Here is a 13053-nt window from a genome sequence, read left to right on the forward strand (position 1 = left end):
TCTCCTCTCTCTCTCTCTCTCCCCTCTGCCATCCTCTTCCTTCTTCCCTCCTATTGTCAATTTTTCTCTACCCAGCATAATGGTCATTTTGTTGGCTGAGAAAGAAATGCAGCTTGCTAAATTGACTCAAGAAACAAAAATGTAGAGGAATTCATTTCAGTCCACACAACTGAAGAGTCCAGGATAGTTCTAACTTCACATGAGCCCACATCCACTTGTCCAAATAACACCCTCCAGATACCATCCCTTTTCAGTGCTTCATCTGCTTTCCTTCACATTGGCCTTCTTTCAGTAGATCCTTCTTTATAGTAACTCAAAATTCCACATTTATATTGTCAAGCTCTACAATCCAAGCAAAAAAGCCCTTTTATTTTTACATAGTTCTAAGAAACAAGTTCCAGAATTTAATCTTCTTTTGGACTAACTGAGATCATATTCTTATGCAGAAATTGGTTCTTCCAACCAAGAGGGAAAAAAGCATAGAGAGTTCAGTTGTAGACCACATACATGATCCTGGCACTCAAAAAATGCAACCACATGCACTAAAGGAATGTTACAGCAGTGTTGTCAAGGTGAAATGGAATGAGACAGGTCAAACCAACTGATAGGCTCCATAGAGAGCTAAGCCCCTTGGAAGGCTTGGATAAACAGCAGACTTGGAGAACCTCGCTCTGTAATGAAATGAACTCAAAACTATTATTCTCAAGCTTCCCAGCTGACTCACATGTACACTAATGTCTAAGAACTACAACTGGAGGCGCTAGAGATTTTAGCTCCCCAGGTACCTCTGGGCAATGAAGTTCAGACAGAACTCAGAAAGAAAGCTCAAAGAATTCTTCATTTTCATACCTTCACTGGGCCTCTCTTTAGTTTTTTTGTTTGTTTGTCTGTTTGTTTCATTTTATGTATTTGGTACAGGGGCTCACTATGCAGCTCAGACTCATAGTGATCCTCCTGTTTCCATCATCCCCAGCACTGGGATTACAGGCATGTGCCACCAAGCCTGGACTCGGTTCCTGGCTCAGCATGTCCCAGGGTTGGGGATCGAATCCTGGTCCGTGAGCTTGTCAAAGCAGGTGCTTAGTCCCCTGAGCTAGCTCACCAGCCCTTCCCCCTCCTTAGTTCTGTGAAGACAACAAGGACAGAGAGTGATGAGTAAAGGCACCTGAGCTAATATTTCAGTTCAGGTGACTGATATCAAGCTATATAACACATTTTAGATTATAGATGATGATGCTAATGGTAAAGAAAGCCATGAAAGGCTAGACAGTTAACAATGTGCACAAGAGCATTCCAGAAGAGAAGTCCAGCAGGTGAAAATGTTCTTAGGATTTAGCAGCTTGAGGGGACAATGAACAAAGGACCAGTGTGAATGGAGCAGGGACTTTAAGGGCAACACCATAGGAAATTAAGGCAGAGGTACTCCCAAAACCAGCTTGCATGGTGTCTGTATATTAAGAAATTTAGATTTCATCTTTCTTTCTTTCTTTTTTATTTCCTTTTAAATATTTAATATTTTAGTAATGGGGACTGAACTCAGAGCCTTTGTACTGAGCTATTAGCCTACACCCCAGTCATTTTTAATCTATTCTTTTATGGCATCTTGCTAAATTGCTAAATTGCCCAATATGAACTCAAATGTGCAATTCTTTTGCCTCTGCCTTCCATAGTGCCAGGATTACTGGCTTGCACCATGCCACTCATCTTAAATTTCATGCTATGACTTGGAGAGCAGCTAAAGGATTTGGACAGAAGAGCTACCACCTGGTTTGCATGTTTGCAACATCATTTCAGTTGTGCAGAGCAAAGACCACAGGATTGCATTGCTGGAAGAAAAAGGTGATGATGTCATAAAATACTGGCCAGCATTGGGATGTATTTAGCTCACTAAAACATAGAATAGGGAAAATGTAGGCTAGAAAGGAATGCAAATGTCACAACTTGTATCTAGATGTACCCCACCTCCACCCCCGCTAAGCCTTGAATCATAGGAGTTTCTGGAGATGGCTGTATCAAGAATGTTCGATGTTGGGATTAAGGATGTGACCCTGGGACTGACTGATGGTGCAACGCTAGGATTAAGGGTGCTCCACTCTGGGTAGCCTTTGGGCAGATAGCCTGGAGACACTGTAAGGGACCCAAAGAGGGCTGCCGGTGCCACCACTTGTCGCTTGCTGCTTGTACTTTGCAGCTCTGCTGCCTTCTCTCCTTGTGCCTGCTATACACTGTTTCTCCTTTTCAACACCCCTCTGCTGTGCCACCCTGCCTTGGCACCAACCAACTATGAACTGAAACTTGTACAAGTGTGAGCCAAAATAAACTTTTCCTCCTTTAATATTGAATGCCTGGTATTTAGTTTCTGCAACAAGAAAAGTAAGGCACCAGGACAACTTTTTCCACCTCTATAATGTTCTAGAAAATTGTCATGTGTCTTATTTCATCTTCAGCATGTTCCTCCTCTATTTCCCACAAAAAATATAATATGTATTCTTTAGGTTTAAATGTTTGTGCTTGACCATCTCTCTTTTCTCAAAATAATAAAGTTTCCATTTCTGCTATTAGTTGTCAGGACATTGTAAGGAGAGGAGAAAACTATGAGCAGAGGCTCCAACAGCCCCCGTCCACAAACAAGAAGTTTCAAGGACTCCAGGGAAGGACCCAAGGTGGTGGTGTTGCTACAGTGATGAGGAGACAATGGCAGTGACAGAACAGATGCAGTTCAGTCCATGAGGAGGGGAGGCTAGGGCCGCTGAGGCTTCTGCTCTCCGGGGGTTGGGGTCAGCCGTTCACACTTCCTCAACCAGACTGTAGGCTGTGTGAGAACAGTGACCGCCCCATTCTGTCCATCACTTGGCTTCTTCCTCTGCACTTCAGAACTGCTCAGTAAATATAAATCTCTTTGAATCGGCTATCAGGAAAGAAAGAACTTAGTGTTGGCAAAATACACTGAGCCTAGAGTTATTCCTCACAGGGTCTTAAAACTGTCACGAAAAACAAGATTATATTTCACTTCAATTACATTTAAATGAGTTTTGTTATATTTATATTTTTATATTTTAGCAACAGTTAAATTCCATGAATGGCAGCATTTTTCACAACATGGCCAGTTTTGGCAGATTTTAGAGGCAGAGAAAATGGGAGCTTAGATGAGATGGAAGGGCGAGAGGGAAAGAGTCTGATACCAAGTGAGAAAAGACTCTGGGGACCAGAGATGTCGCTCAGTGGCAACATCTGCCTGTCAAGCATGAGGTCCTGAGTTCAATTACCAGTACCCCTCCCCCCGAAAAAAAAAAAAAAAAAACCAAGAAGGCAAGAAAATGCATTGGGACATTTGCTTGGGGTTTCTACTGGGTTAAGAAATACAGCTAAAAAAGAAAAAGAAAAAGAAACACAGCTATCACCCTCATCTATGCAGACTACAGTCCTGGGAAAATCCGCCTCATGATTTCAGCAAGGCCCTTTTTGCCACTCAGGTTCTCTAGAGAAAGAGAACCAATTAGAAACACAATCAACACACATATATAAATAGCTTTATTCTGAGGAATTATCTCATGCAATCTTTTAGATCTGGCAAGTCTGAAACCTGTAGCGCAGGCTACAGCCTGGAAACTCATCTGAGAGTTACAGCTCCAACCATAAATCCAAAATCTGCCTGTTAAGACCTCAGGCAGATTTCCTGTTTAATAGTCTTGAGGCAAAACTTCTTTCGCTCATGAATCTTCAGATTTTGCTCTTAAGGTGGTCAACTTGTACCACAAGGCCGCCCACATTGGGAAGTGCAAGCTCCTTTACTTACAGTAGAGGAAATGGCAGTCATACCCGCAAAGTACCTTCACAGCAACATCCACATCAACTAGAAACCACAGACATGCCATGATGACGAATAAAAGTAACCACCGTACCTGTTACCACCTGACCTAGTATTTAGTCATTCAACAGCCACCCCTATGTGCCAAGCCCTCCTCTCAACTTGAATAAGACAAATTCTAATGGAATCCTAGGAAACAAACATGTTGAACAGTGAAGAGTTCTCCTGACTTTTTTGAGATCAAATGCCTTCAACCATCCATGCAGAGCCATTTTTCTCTATAATATGCTCCATAAGAAAATAAGGAAATGCAAATGATTGAATTTTCCACTTGCGATAATGAAATTTGAGAGTACACTGTTAAGAAAGATATAACATCACCAGGAAGGTGATATAATTTTCCTTATGAAATACATTAAAGGAGCAACAGCTGTTTTCAAGTATTCATAATGCTACCTGATTTTTTTTAAAACCTAATTTTGCAGGGACAGAGGTACTGCTGGCTATCTTCCATAAGAATAAAAGCTCTTTGTCTGCTTTATTCACTTCTTAGGATTGTCTCGGACTTATAATTTAAAAACAAGGATGTAAAACAATAATTGTTTTCATATGCACTGTACCGCTAGAAGGTTGTTCACCAGCCAGAAGCTGGTTGTTCCCTCTTATCTTAGGTCTTTATTTAGTAAGATCTCAGGCTTTCCAGTATGTGTGAGCCCCACTAAGATTTGCCTATAGCCAGCCAGCCCCGAGGCCAGATATCAAGATTGTACATGTACAAGTGTACGTGCAGTTCTACATCCTAGGGCATAGAGGACATTCCCTTACCCATCTAGAATGCCGTTCACTGTGTCAAGTTGAAATGTTTAGAAGTTTAATTAGGTGACTCAGCAGGGCACCAGGATCCTTACTTTGTGAATATCCTGAGCCTGTGCAAAAGGCGGGCAAGGAGATGGTTTGAGTGCTACACCCGCCCGAGGACAGGGAGCCTGCATACAATATAAGGAAGGAAGAGAGGTTTGCTCTCCCCTTGCACTTGCTGCTTTTACCATCCTCTGCCACCATGAATGGTTGCCCCTCAGCCATGCAGCCCTGCCTTGGAGCCAGCTGATAGTGATCTGAAAGCTCTACAAACTGTGAGCTAAATAAACTTTTTCTCCCTTAATTTTGGGTGGCAAGTCTTTTGTCTCAGCAATATGAAAAAGTGAGACAAAGATCTTTTAGAAAGAAGATGAGAAAAAAGCCCAGCAAGCAAGAGGGTAGCCCTCATGACCACAAGAGAGCAAACTCCAGAAAGGCTCTTGCAGACAGCCCCAGTGACCTGCACCTGAATGAAGTCACAGATTTGGGCAGTGCAATGTTTATAATCAGAGGAAAGAGAGATCAGTTGTTTCCCAGGAAGATATAAGGTTAGAGATTTTATTCACTGAAATCCTTTAATTTCTAAACTGGCAGATGTAATGTCCTATTGTGTATGGAGAGAGGGTTTTACATCAGGAACAGTACCTGAGCCATAGCAAGCACTCTATAAACACTGAATAAATGGGGGAGGGAATGAATTATTTCTCTATGTTCCAATTATTTCTTGTATTATAGTAAATATGTCTGTTTAATAAGAGGTGGAATAATGTGAACTCTTAGCAAGGAGTTGGGCCTGCAGATTTAAAGTCACAATCTCTGGTTAAGGCAATGGTCCTACACATCTCCATCAGGTTTTGGAAAATAGCAGTTAGTGTGTAGAATACCCACCCTGATTAACTATATATATGCTGATATCTGTGAACTAAACAACTAACCTGAGGATAGCAGTGTGTAATGCTAAAACCATGCTTCTGATGCTCTTTATTAATTGTCTACAACACACACTTAGGTCATCTATTAGAAATGGAAGCGAGGTCTTGTTTATTCATCCTACTAAAGCCTTAATAATGATGTTCTTTTATCTACATTTGTATTCAGTGATGCTCTAACTTTAAAAAATAATCAATTATGTGAGTTTGATGAATATAGTTAAAAATGCAATTGTTTCCTCCAATACTGAGCAGACTGACCTCTGCAGTCACTGAAACTGATGTACTTTTCCTCCACCACAAGTGCAGCAGAGTTGATGGCTAACATTATAGGCAACATTGTCCCCTCTCTGTAAGCCAATAAGAGGAAGAGAAACACTCCAGGAGGAACCAAACATTCCTGTCCTACTTCACATGTGCCTGTTGGGTTGGTCAGTGCAGTGTTGAGAAGGGAGAAGAAAGGAAGCTGGATGTGGCACCGTCTTCACTTTCCCCTCAGACACTGGAGTAGGATTCCCCACTCCTTCAGGGTGACATAAAGAATGATTACTCCATGGGAAAACTATTTCCATATCAGCAATACTTTAGAAAATCTAATAGTCTGTACCTACCCTAAAAATCCAGCATATTAACATTTTCATTTATTGATTTTTCTTTTACCTCATAGTTTATAAATCCTCAATATCTGAATGATGCTCACATTAGATGTTATACCCTCACAAACTAGCTGATATTTGACAATATAGATAACACAGGGTACAGTGAGGCTTCCCGCTGCTTCTGAAGATGGAGGGGGAAAAAGTCATTTCTTTGTGGATAATATTTTAAAAAGCTGCATTAATTGTTTGTATAAATATACACTGGATGTTTTTATATAGTTAAGGTGAAGAAAAAGTCACTGTTCTTCAAGTGGTGAGGGTTAGGGCAGTAGCATATGTAGTGACAGAACTAGATTCATTAATTTATGTATCAAACTACTTTAAAGCTATGATTTATAGGTCAATGACAAGGAATAGTTTGAGGCAATTCTGCAAACAAGTAAAGCCCTGCAACCTTCAAGTGCATTTGAATCTGCAGTGAGGCTAGCCACAACACCTTAGTGAACTGCACTTTGTCATGATTTCTATTGAATAAGAAGTACCTGACTGCTTCACTGGATGATTCTAAATTCTATAAACTTGTTTAGAGACAGTCATAATAATAATGTAACTTAATGATGTATAGATCAAGAGATTCAGTTTTACAAGTTGTGTTTTGCTTTTTTAGAATGTTGGGTCCTCCACCTGGAATGTTCTCCATGATTGAAGACTGCAAAAGATTGGAAACAACTCTTGAGATTATCTAAGAAAAACCTTCCACTTATATATGAGGACACTAAAATCCAGACTTACCTAAGGTTATTTCTCACACATTAATAACAAACCCAAGATGAAAACAAAGTTTTCAGCTCCCAGCCCTTTATTCCCCATCTACCCTAGATTCTATAGCGGACCCATAGTTTCCTGAGGCCTTCCGTGATCGCCAGTGCTTTCACTATTATGATCCTCTTACCCTGAAGCCGTGTGGTAGCATGTGGTTAAAAGCTCTTCATCGCCACTCCAATTATTATGGCTTAACCAGGTACTTCTGAAGAGATAATTATCCCTTAAGGACAAAACCCCAAATGTTGTTTTTATTTTCCACAATATCTAGAAAAATCATGTGTTTCATTTTCCCCTTTTAAAATATCATTCCCCCTTCAATGAATTCAACATTTTTGTCTTTGTCCCCTCAAAATTATTATCCTTATCAGTGCTAATTTTCATATTTGTTACTTTTTCAACATTAGACTTACACTACAGTATGATACACACACACACACACACACACACACACACACACACTATAGGCTGGATATACATCCAGTTCACCATGTCCAGTGACCTTCACCATTAACCAACCTCAAGCCTCAAGGAAGTATTAGCACACCCTTGTATCAGATGGCTCTATCACTCAGAAATGTTCTACTTTCCTGACCACCATGTGTTTAACTTCCAGTTCTGAAGGCATTTTGCTATCCTTCCACATCTATGACTTTAGATTTCATCACAGAAAATTGCCCTTTATCAGTTCTTCTTTTCCATAATTGATTCCCTCATTTTCACTCAACACCCTATCCTGATATGTGTGAGCTAATGTTCTATTGTCTTTCTTGCTTGGAACTACAATCTTTGGAAAAGAGAATCCATATAAAATGCCTTCATCCCCCACTATCAACTCAGTTCTTAATTCTTTGATTCTTTGCCATCTGACTTATGATTCAGCTTTTTCCTAAGACCACACGTGGTCTCTACTGGTGAATCAGTAAGCATTTTCTACAATTTCATTCCTCCTATTCTCTCTGAGAAATACTATTGACCACTTTCCTTCTTTCTTAAATTTTCCACCACAGCATTCTCTTATTCTTCTCCTACCTTTTTTGGGTTTTGTTGTCACTTTCACTATCTTGTATTCTACACCTTAAATCTTATCAATCCCAAAGTTATTTTGGTCGCCACTACATACAAAAATATACTAGGTGTCTGCCACCAACATACACTACATATTCAACCCAAATAGCAAATGTTTTCTTACTCCTAAGATTGCCACACACTGAAGTCTCCATTTCTGCTAATGACAATCTAATCCTCTCAGCTCAGCAAGCTGAAAAATTCCAAATTGTCTTCTTTACCTTAGTGTGTAAATCCAATCAGGTTAATTATATATAAGTTTTAATTCTTTTTTGCAAATCCCTCTTTGGCATAGTTCCTCCTTCCATTTTATTGCAATGCCCTACTGCTCATGGATCCTCCAAGGGGAAAGTTGGATATAAACCTAAAATTCACTTTCAAGATACAATAGTAGATGCTAAAGGGTAGGGGAATAGAAAAGACCAACGATCCCTAACTGGTTTTTCAGAATGACAACCTGACACAAATGAGTTGTTTTGCCAAAAGAACATGGTTACAACATTGAGCTAAGTTTACATAGAAAACTTAAATACAAACCTAGATGCTTAGATTCTCCAGCAATGTCAGATCCATAGATATCTGCTGAATCTGACTTACAGTGACCGACTTAGACATTTGCTCAACCATATCCTAGCTACACTCAATTATTATACTAACCAGCCTCTACCTAACTATGCTTCTTGGTACCACTATGCATCTGAGCCTGTAAATTCTCTTAAAATCATTGCTAAGGTTTTTAATGTTAAGAACACTAATTGTTCAACATACATCCTTGGCTCCTAACACTGTATCTGGCACACTAATTAGAGTTTGGAGAAAGTACCTGAGATTACCATTATAAGGAAAGGTTCAGAGAACTACCTGCTTGGGGCTCCCCTTCTGTCCTTCTCTCAGATAGGAGCTTTCTTTCTCCCAGTAAATATAGTCTGCTCATAACCTCCATTTGTACCTAAAATTCATTCTTCAGTTTTAGAGAACACGAACTTTTCCCAGGTACCTTTCAGGTTGGGGGATTCATTTTTTCCCCAATATCATTTGGAGGTCATCCACCCAAGATCAGTTTTTCCCCCTATGCCATTTGGAGGTTCCCACTGAGATCACTGGACAGAGGTATGAGTTTGTTTTTCTTTCATAGATCCTGGACTGGGACTCGTTTAGGTAACAAATTTTTATGCTTCAAATAAGGAATGGCCCAAAGGTACACAGACAATGTAGGAATTAAATTGGAGAAAATAGATTGATTTGATTAACATGCTAAGAGGAAAGAAAAGAATATTCGAGGCAGAGGGCATCTTATATTTTAATTCCAAACTGGGTAGCTATTTGCTTAATCTTAGGCAATTTATTGTCACCTTCTCTGGGCCTCAGGTTCCTTACCAGTTGAGCTAGCATAACATTATGTGTGTCATAGTGCTGCTAAGAGAAATAATTGAAATAAATTAAAGAATAGGATTAAGATGTAGTAGTTGTTAACAACAAAGAACCTCCCTAAATAAAGAAACCACTAGATGTATGATGAGTAAGGGCAGAGTGAATAGTCCAGTTAGAAAATGCTTCACAGAAGGAAATGCTAACAGCTAAGAATGGAGAAGGAAAGACAGACTAGAGCCAATCACCATTTCTCTATTCAACTCAAGGCTTAAAGTTTAAGGCTTCACCAAATTCACTGCAGTATGTGACAAAAGTCAAGGATTGTGAACTAGACACAGCTCAGCAGGAAGTGCATGATCTTGAGTCAGAGAGACATGGCTTCTAATCTCAGGACTAGCACTTACTGGCTAAGTGGATGTGAGCTCATATGCCAACTATTCTGTCAGTAGCCTTATCTGTAACATGGGGATGGAATGGCTTTCCTTGTCAGGTTGGAAGTCTGTGAGCATAAACAAGTAGCATGTACACAGCTTTGTGCTGGGCTTATGGTAGACACTCAATACATCTCTAGTCTGCACCATGAACTCCTTCTGCCCCTTTCTTTACTCTTCTTTTTGCTTCTTCCTATGCTTTGTTTCTCTACCACTTTCTCCACTGGGCTCCTTTAGCCTTCTGTGCCTCCAACAAGAGTTTATAAAGATTAATCTTATTCAGAAGCATTTATTGTAATCCAGGTACTATGCACATCCCACTAGCTTTAAACACAACTGCAATATTGCACTCAGAAGTACATCAAATCCATGTGCAGGTTTGAGCCAAGAAGCTACCAGGTAATAATTTTACAAAGTATACCAGCTTGAAAGTAAACCAAGTCACCTTGAGACCAACATGTGCTTGTATGACCAGTAGTTCCAAAGTATCTGCCTGGGCACAGCATAGCAAATGACCAGGAGGTCTGGGATCCATATCACCTGGCTGACAGAAAGCAGCAGAGGAAAATGGCAAGAAACAAATGCTCATGTGAAGTCAGATATATCCTTGGATCCATTAATCCCATTTCTAGCAATTTAGCCTGGTGAAATAACTATGGATATGCACAATTTAACAAAAGATATTTCTTCTAGTCTTGTTTATACAGTGTAAAAGTAAAGCAGATCTTAGATTAACTCAATCATGGTTTATCCAGGTAAAGTATTACTAAATGATGTCACAGAAAGGTATCTATTAACATGCAAAAGTGAACAGGCCATACTAATAACTGACAAAGGCAGTTCTGCCAGGTGAAATGCATGAATGAACATGTGTTTGTGAGTATATATTACCAGAAAAGACCAGAAAGCTAGCAAGATACTGGTAGACTATGAAGATGCATTATGAATTTTTTACTTTTTTTCTAGCTTTTTTCCATGTAACATTTTTATAGCAAGAACAGATGACATACACACTCATAGACATACAGATGTTTCTGAATGGAGACATAATAGCTACATAAAGGACTAGATAATTAGCAAGGTAAATGATACAGAAAGAAGGGAAAGGAGAGAGGGAGAAAAGGAGAGAGAATGAAGGGAAGGGAGAGAGAGAGAGAGAGAGAGAGAGAGAGAGAGAGAGAGAGAGAGAGAGAGAGAGAGAGTTGTGTGCAGGACACACATAGGTCCTGATGTCTATCAAAAATGATTAAGGGTAGGGCTGTGGATATAGCTCAGTGGCCTAAGTGCCTGCCTGGCAAGCACAAGGACCTGAGTTCAGTCCCAGATACCACATGCCTTGCCATGCCAGCCCCACTCTTAGCTGGCCCCAAAACCTGGTGTGGTGGTGCACACCTGTAATACCAGCACTGGGGAGGCTGAAAACAGAAGGATCACTGTGAGTCTGAGCTACATAGTGAGACCCCCTGCCAAATAGATAAATAAATAGATAAAGGCAAAAGAAAACAACAGGTAAAGGATGCCTAGGAGTGGAGAGTGGAGAGCTACTCTGAAGGCTAAGGCCTGAGGTCAACCTGGGCTACTTAGCAGGCCCTGTCTCAGAAGTTTTTTTTTTTTTTTTTTAAAGGTCTGGGGATATGGCTATGTACGAGGCTGGGGAACAGCTTCCCAGTATCACAGTAAATACATACATACATACATACATACATACATACATACATACATACATACAAATTAATGCGTCCTGTGCTGTGTCACCGGTAACAATTCTACGGAAAGTCAGTGTCCTGGCTGAGCTGTCATCCCTACCTCCTTCAGGTTGATGCTCACGGCAACATTCTCCTCAGCACCCTGGAAATCAGGAACGAGACCAGCGGCTCCGAGGTGCTCACGGGCGTGAGCGACCCCAAGGCCACCATGTACTCCTACGACAGCGCCAGCATCCAGTACCGCAAGCCCATGAGCAGCCGCGAGGGCTACGGGCGCGCCCTGGACCGGCACGGGGTGCCTGGCAAGGGTCGCATCCGCCGGCGTGCCTCTCAGCTCAAAGTCAAAATCCCCGACTTGACTGATGTGAATTCCATAGACAAGTGGTCCCGAATGTTCTTCCCCATCACCTTTTCCCTTTTTAATGTCGTTTATTGGCTTTACTATGTACACTAAGGTCTGTCCCAACAGTTCAATTTAGACTACTTCCCTCCTCTCTTGGTTTTTAACCCTGCAGGTCACCAACAGCGACCCCGCTGTGTCTTCTGAAGTAAGAGATACAGCCTCCCTTTGAGTTTAGGTCTTAGGTACCGACTTTATTACTTCACCATGTTTATTTCAAGAAAAACAAAACGAAACCTACAACTGTTTTTTTTTTGTTGTTGTTGTTTTGTTTTGTTTTTTTTTTTCAATCTACTGTGGTCCAGGTTATCAGCTCTTGAAAGAGCTCTATTAATTGCCATGTTTACAAACAAAGAAAAAGAGAGCAGTCAGATAAGTAGATCTTTAGCAGTCTTTCCTATTTGCCCTAGATTTTATTGAATTTTTAAATGAAACCAAAAGAGGACCTTGCTGTCCCTCTGAACTTCTTCCTGGCAAACTGAAATAATACCATGTTGCCAAAACAACAAAAATAAAAACAAAAAAATAAAATAAAAACACAACAACAAAAAAGAATCTACTACAGCCACAATTTTCAGGCTCTCAGAAGAAAAACCAAAAGCCATTGATAATTACAGATTTCCAGGAAATTGGGGAAACCAAAGGGAGCTTCCTAGGAAGTAAGGAAGGTTCCCTTTGTTCTGAAATACCCCAGAACTAGGGAAGGCCTCCTCACATCCACTGAAGAGGAGGGAGCATTTGGCAAGGGCTGGTCATGGCTGTTCACACTCAGCCTCCATCTTCCCTTCATTCATCAGAAGGCTGGACTTCCTCAGAAAGGCTTCTTTCTCAGAAGTCCCCACAGATGTAAAATGAATATTAGAATCTAGTCTGGTAAAACTGATAGCCATTGAGAACATTTTCCTTTTCCTCTTGAGAATGAAGAGTTGGGGTGGAGGGGTGTGAACACTTTCTTAATGAAAACAATGATCAGCCTTGAATTCATTTCACGAGCCTGGAATCCTTTGAGGTTTGGCTATGAAGCCACCCTATAACATTTCCACAGTTTCTTCTGCAGACAA

At 40.6% G+C, this 13053-nt stretch overlaps 1 protein-coding gene across 1 annotated transcript in view; it reads left to right on the forward strand.

The window, feature by feature from the left end:
* Gabrb1 (gamma-aminobutyric acid type A receptor beta1 subunit) overlaps window positions 1–12250 on the forward strand; it is a 426238-nt gene extending 413988 nt beyond the window's left edge. Inside the window, exon 9 of the mRNA XM_004645660.2 lies at window positions 11702–12250. Coding sequence (XP_004645717.1) covers window positions 11702–12046 — 345 coding nt within the window. The 3' untranslated portion in view covers window positions 12047–12250. The remainder of the gene's footprint in view (window positions 1–11701) is intronic.
* The last annotated feature ends 803 nt before the right edge of the window (window positions 12251–13053 follow it).

This window comes from Octodon degus, unplaced genomic scaffold (assembly GCF_000260255.1).
Source record: "Octodon degus isolate 3935 unplaced genomic scaffold, OctDeg1.0 scaffold00235, whole genome shotgun sequence".
NCBI classification, from domain to species: Eukaryota; Metazoa; Chordata; class Mammalia; order Rodentia; family Octodontidae; genus Octodon; species Octodon degus.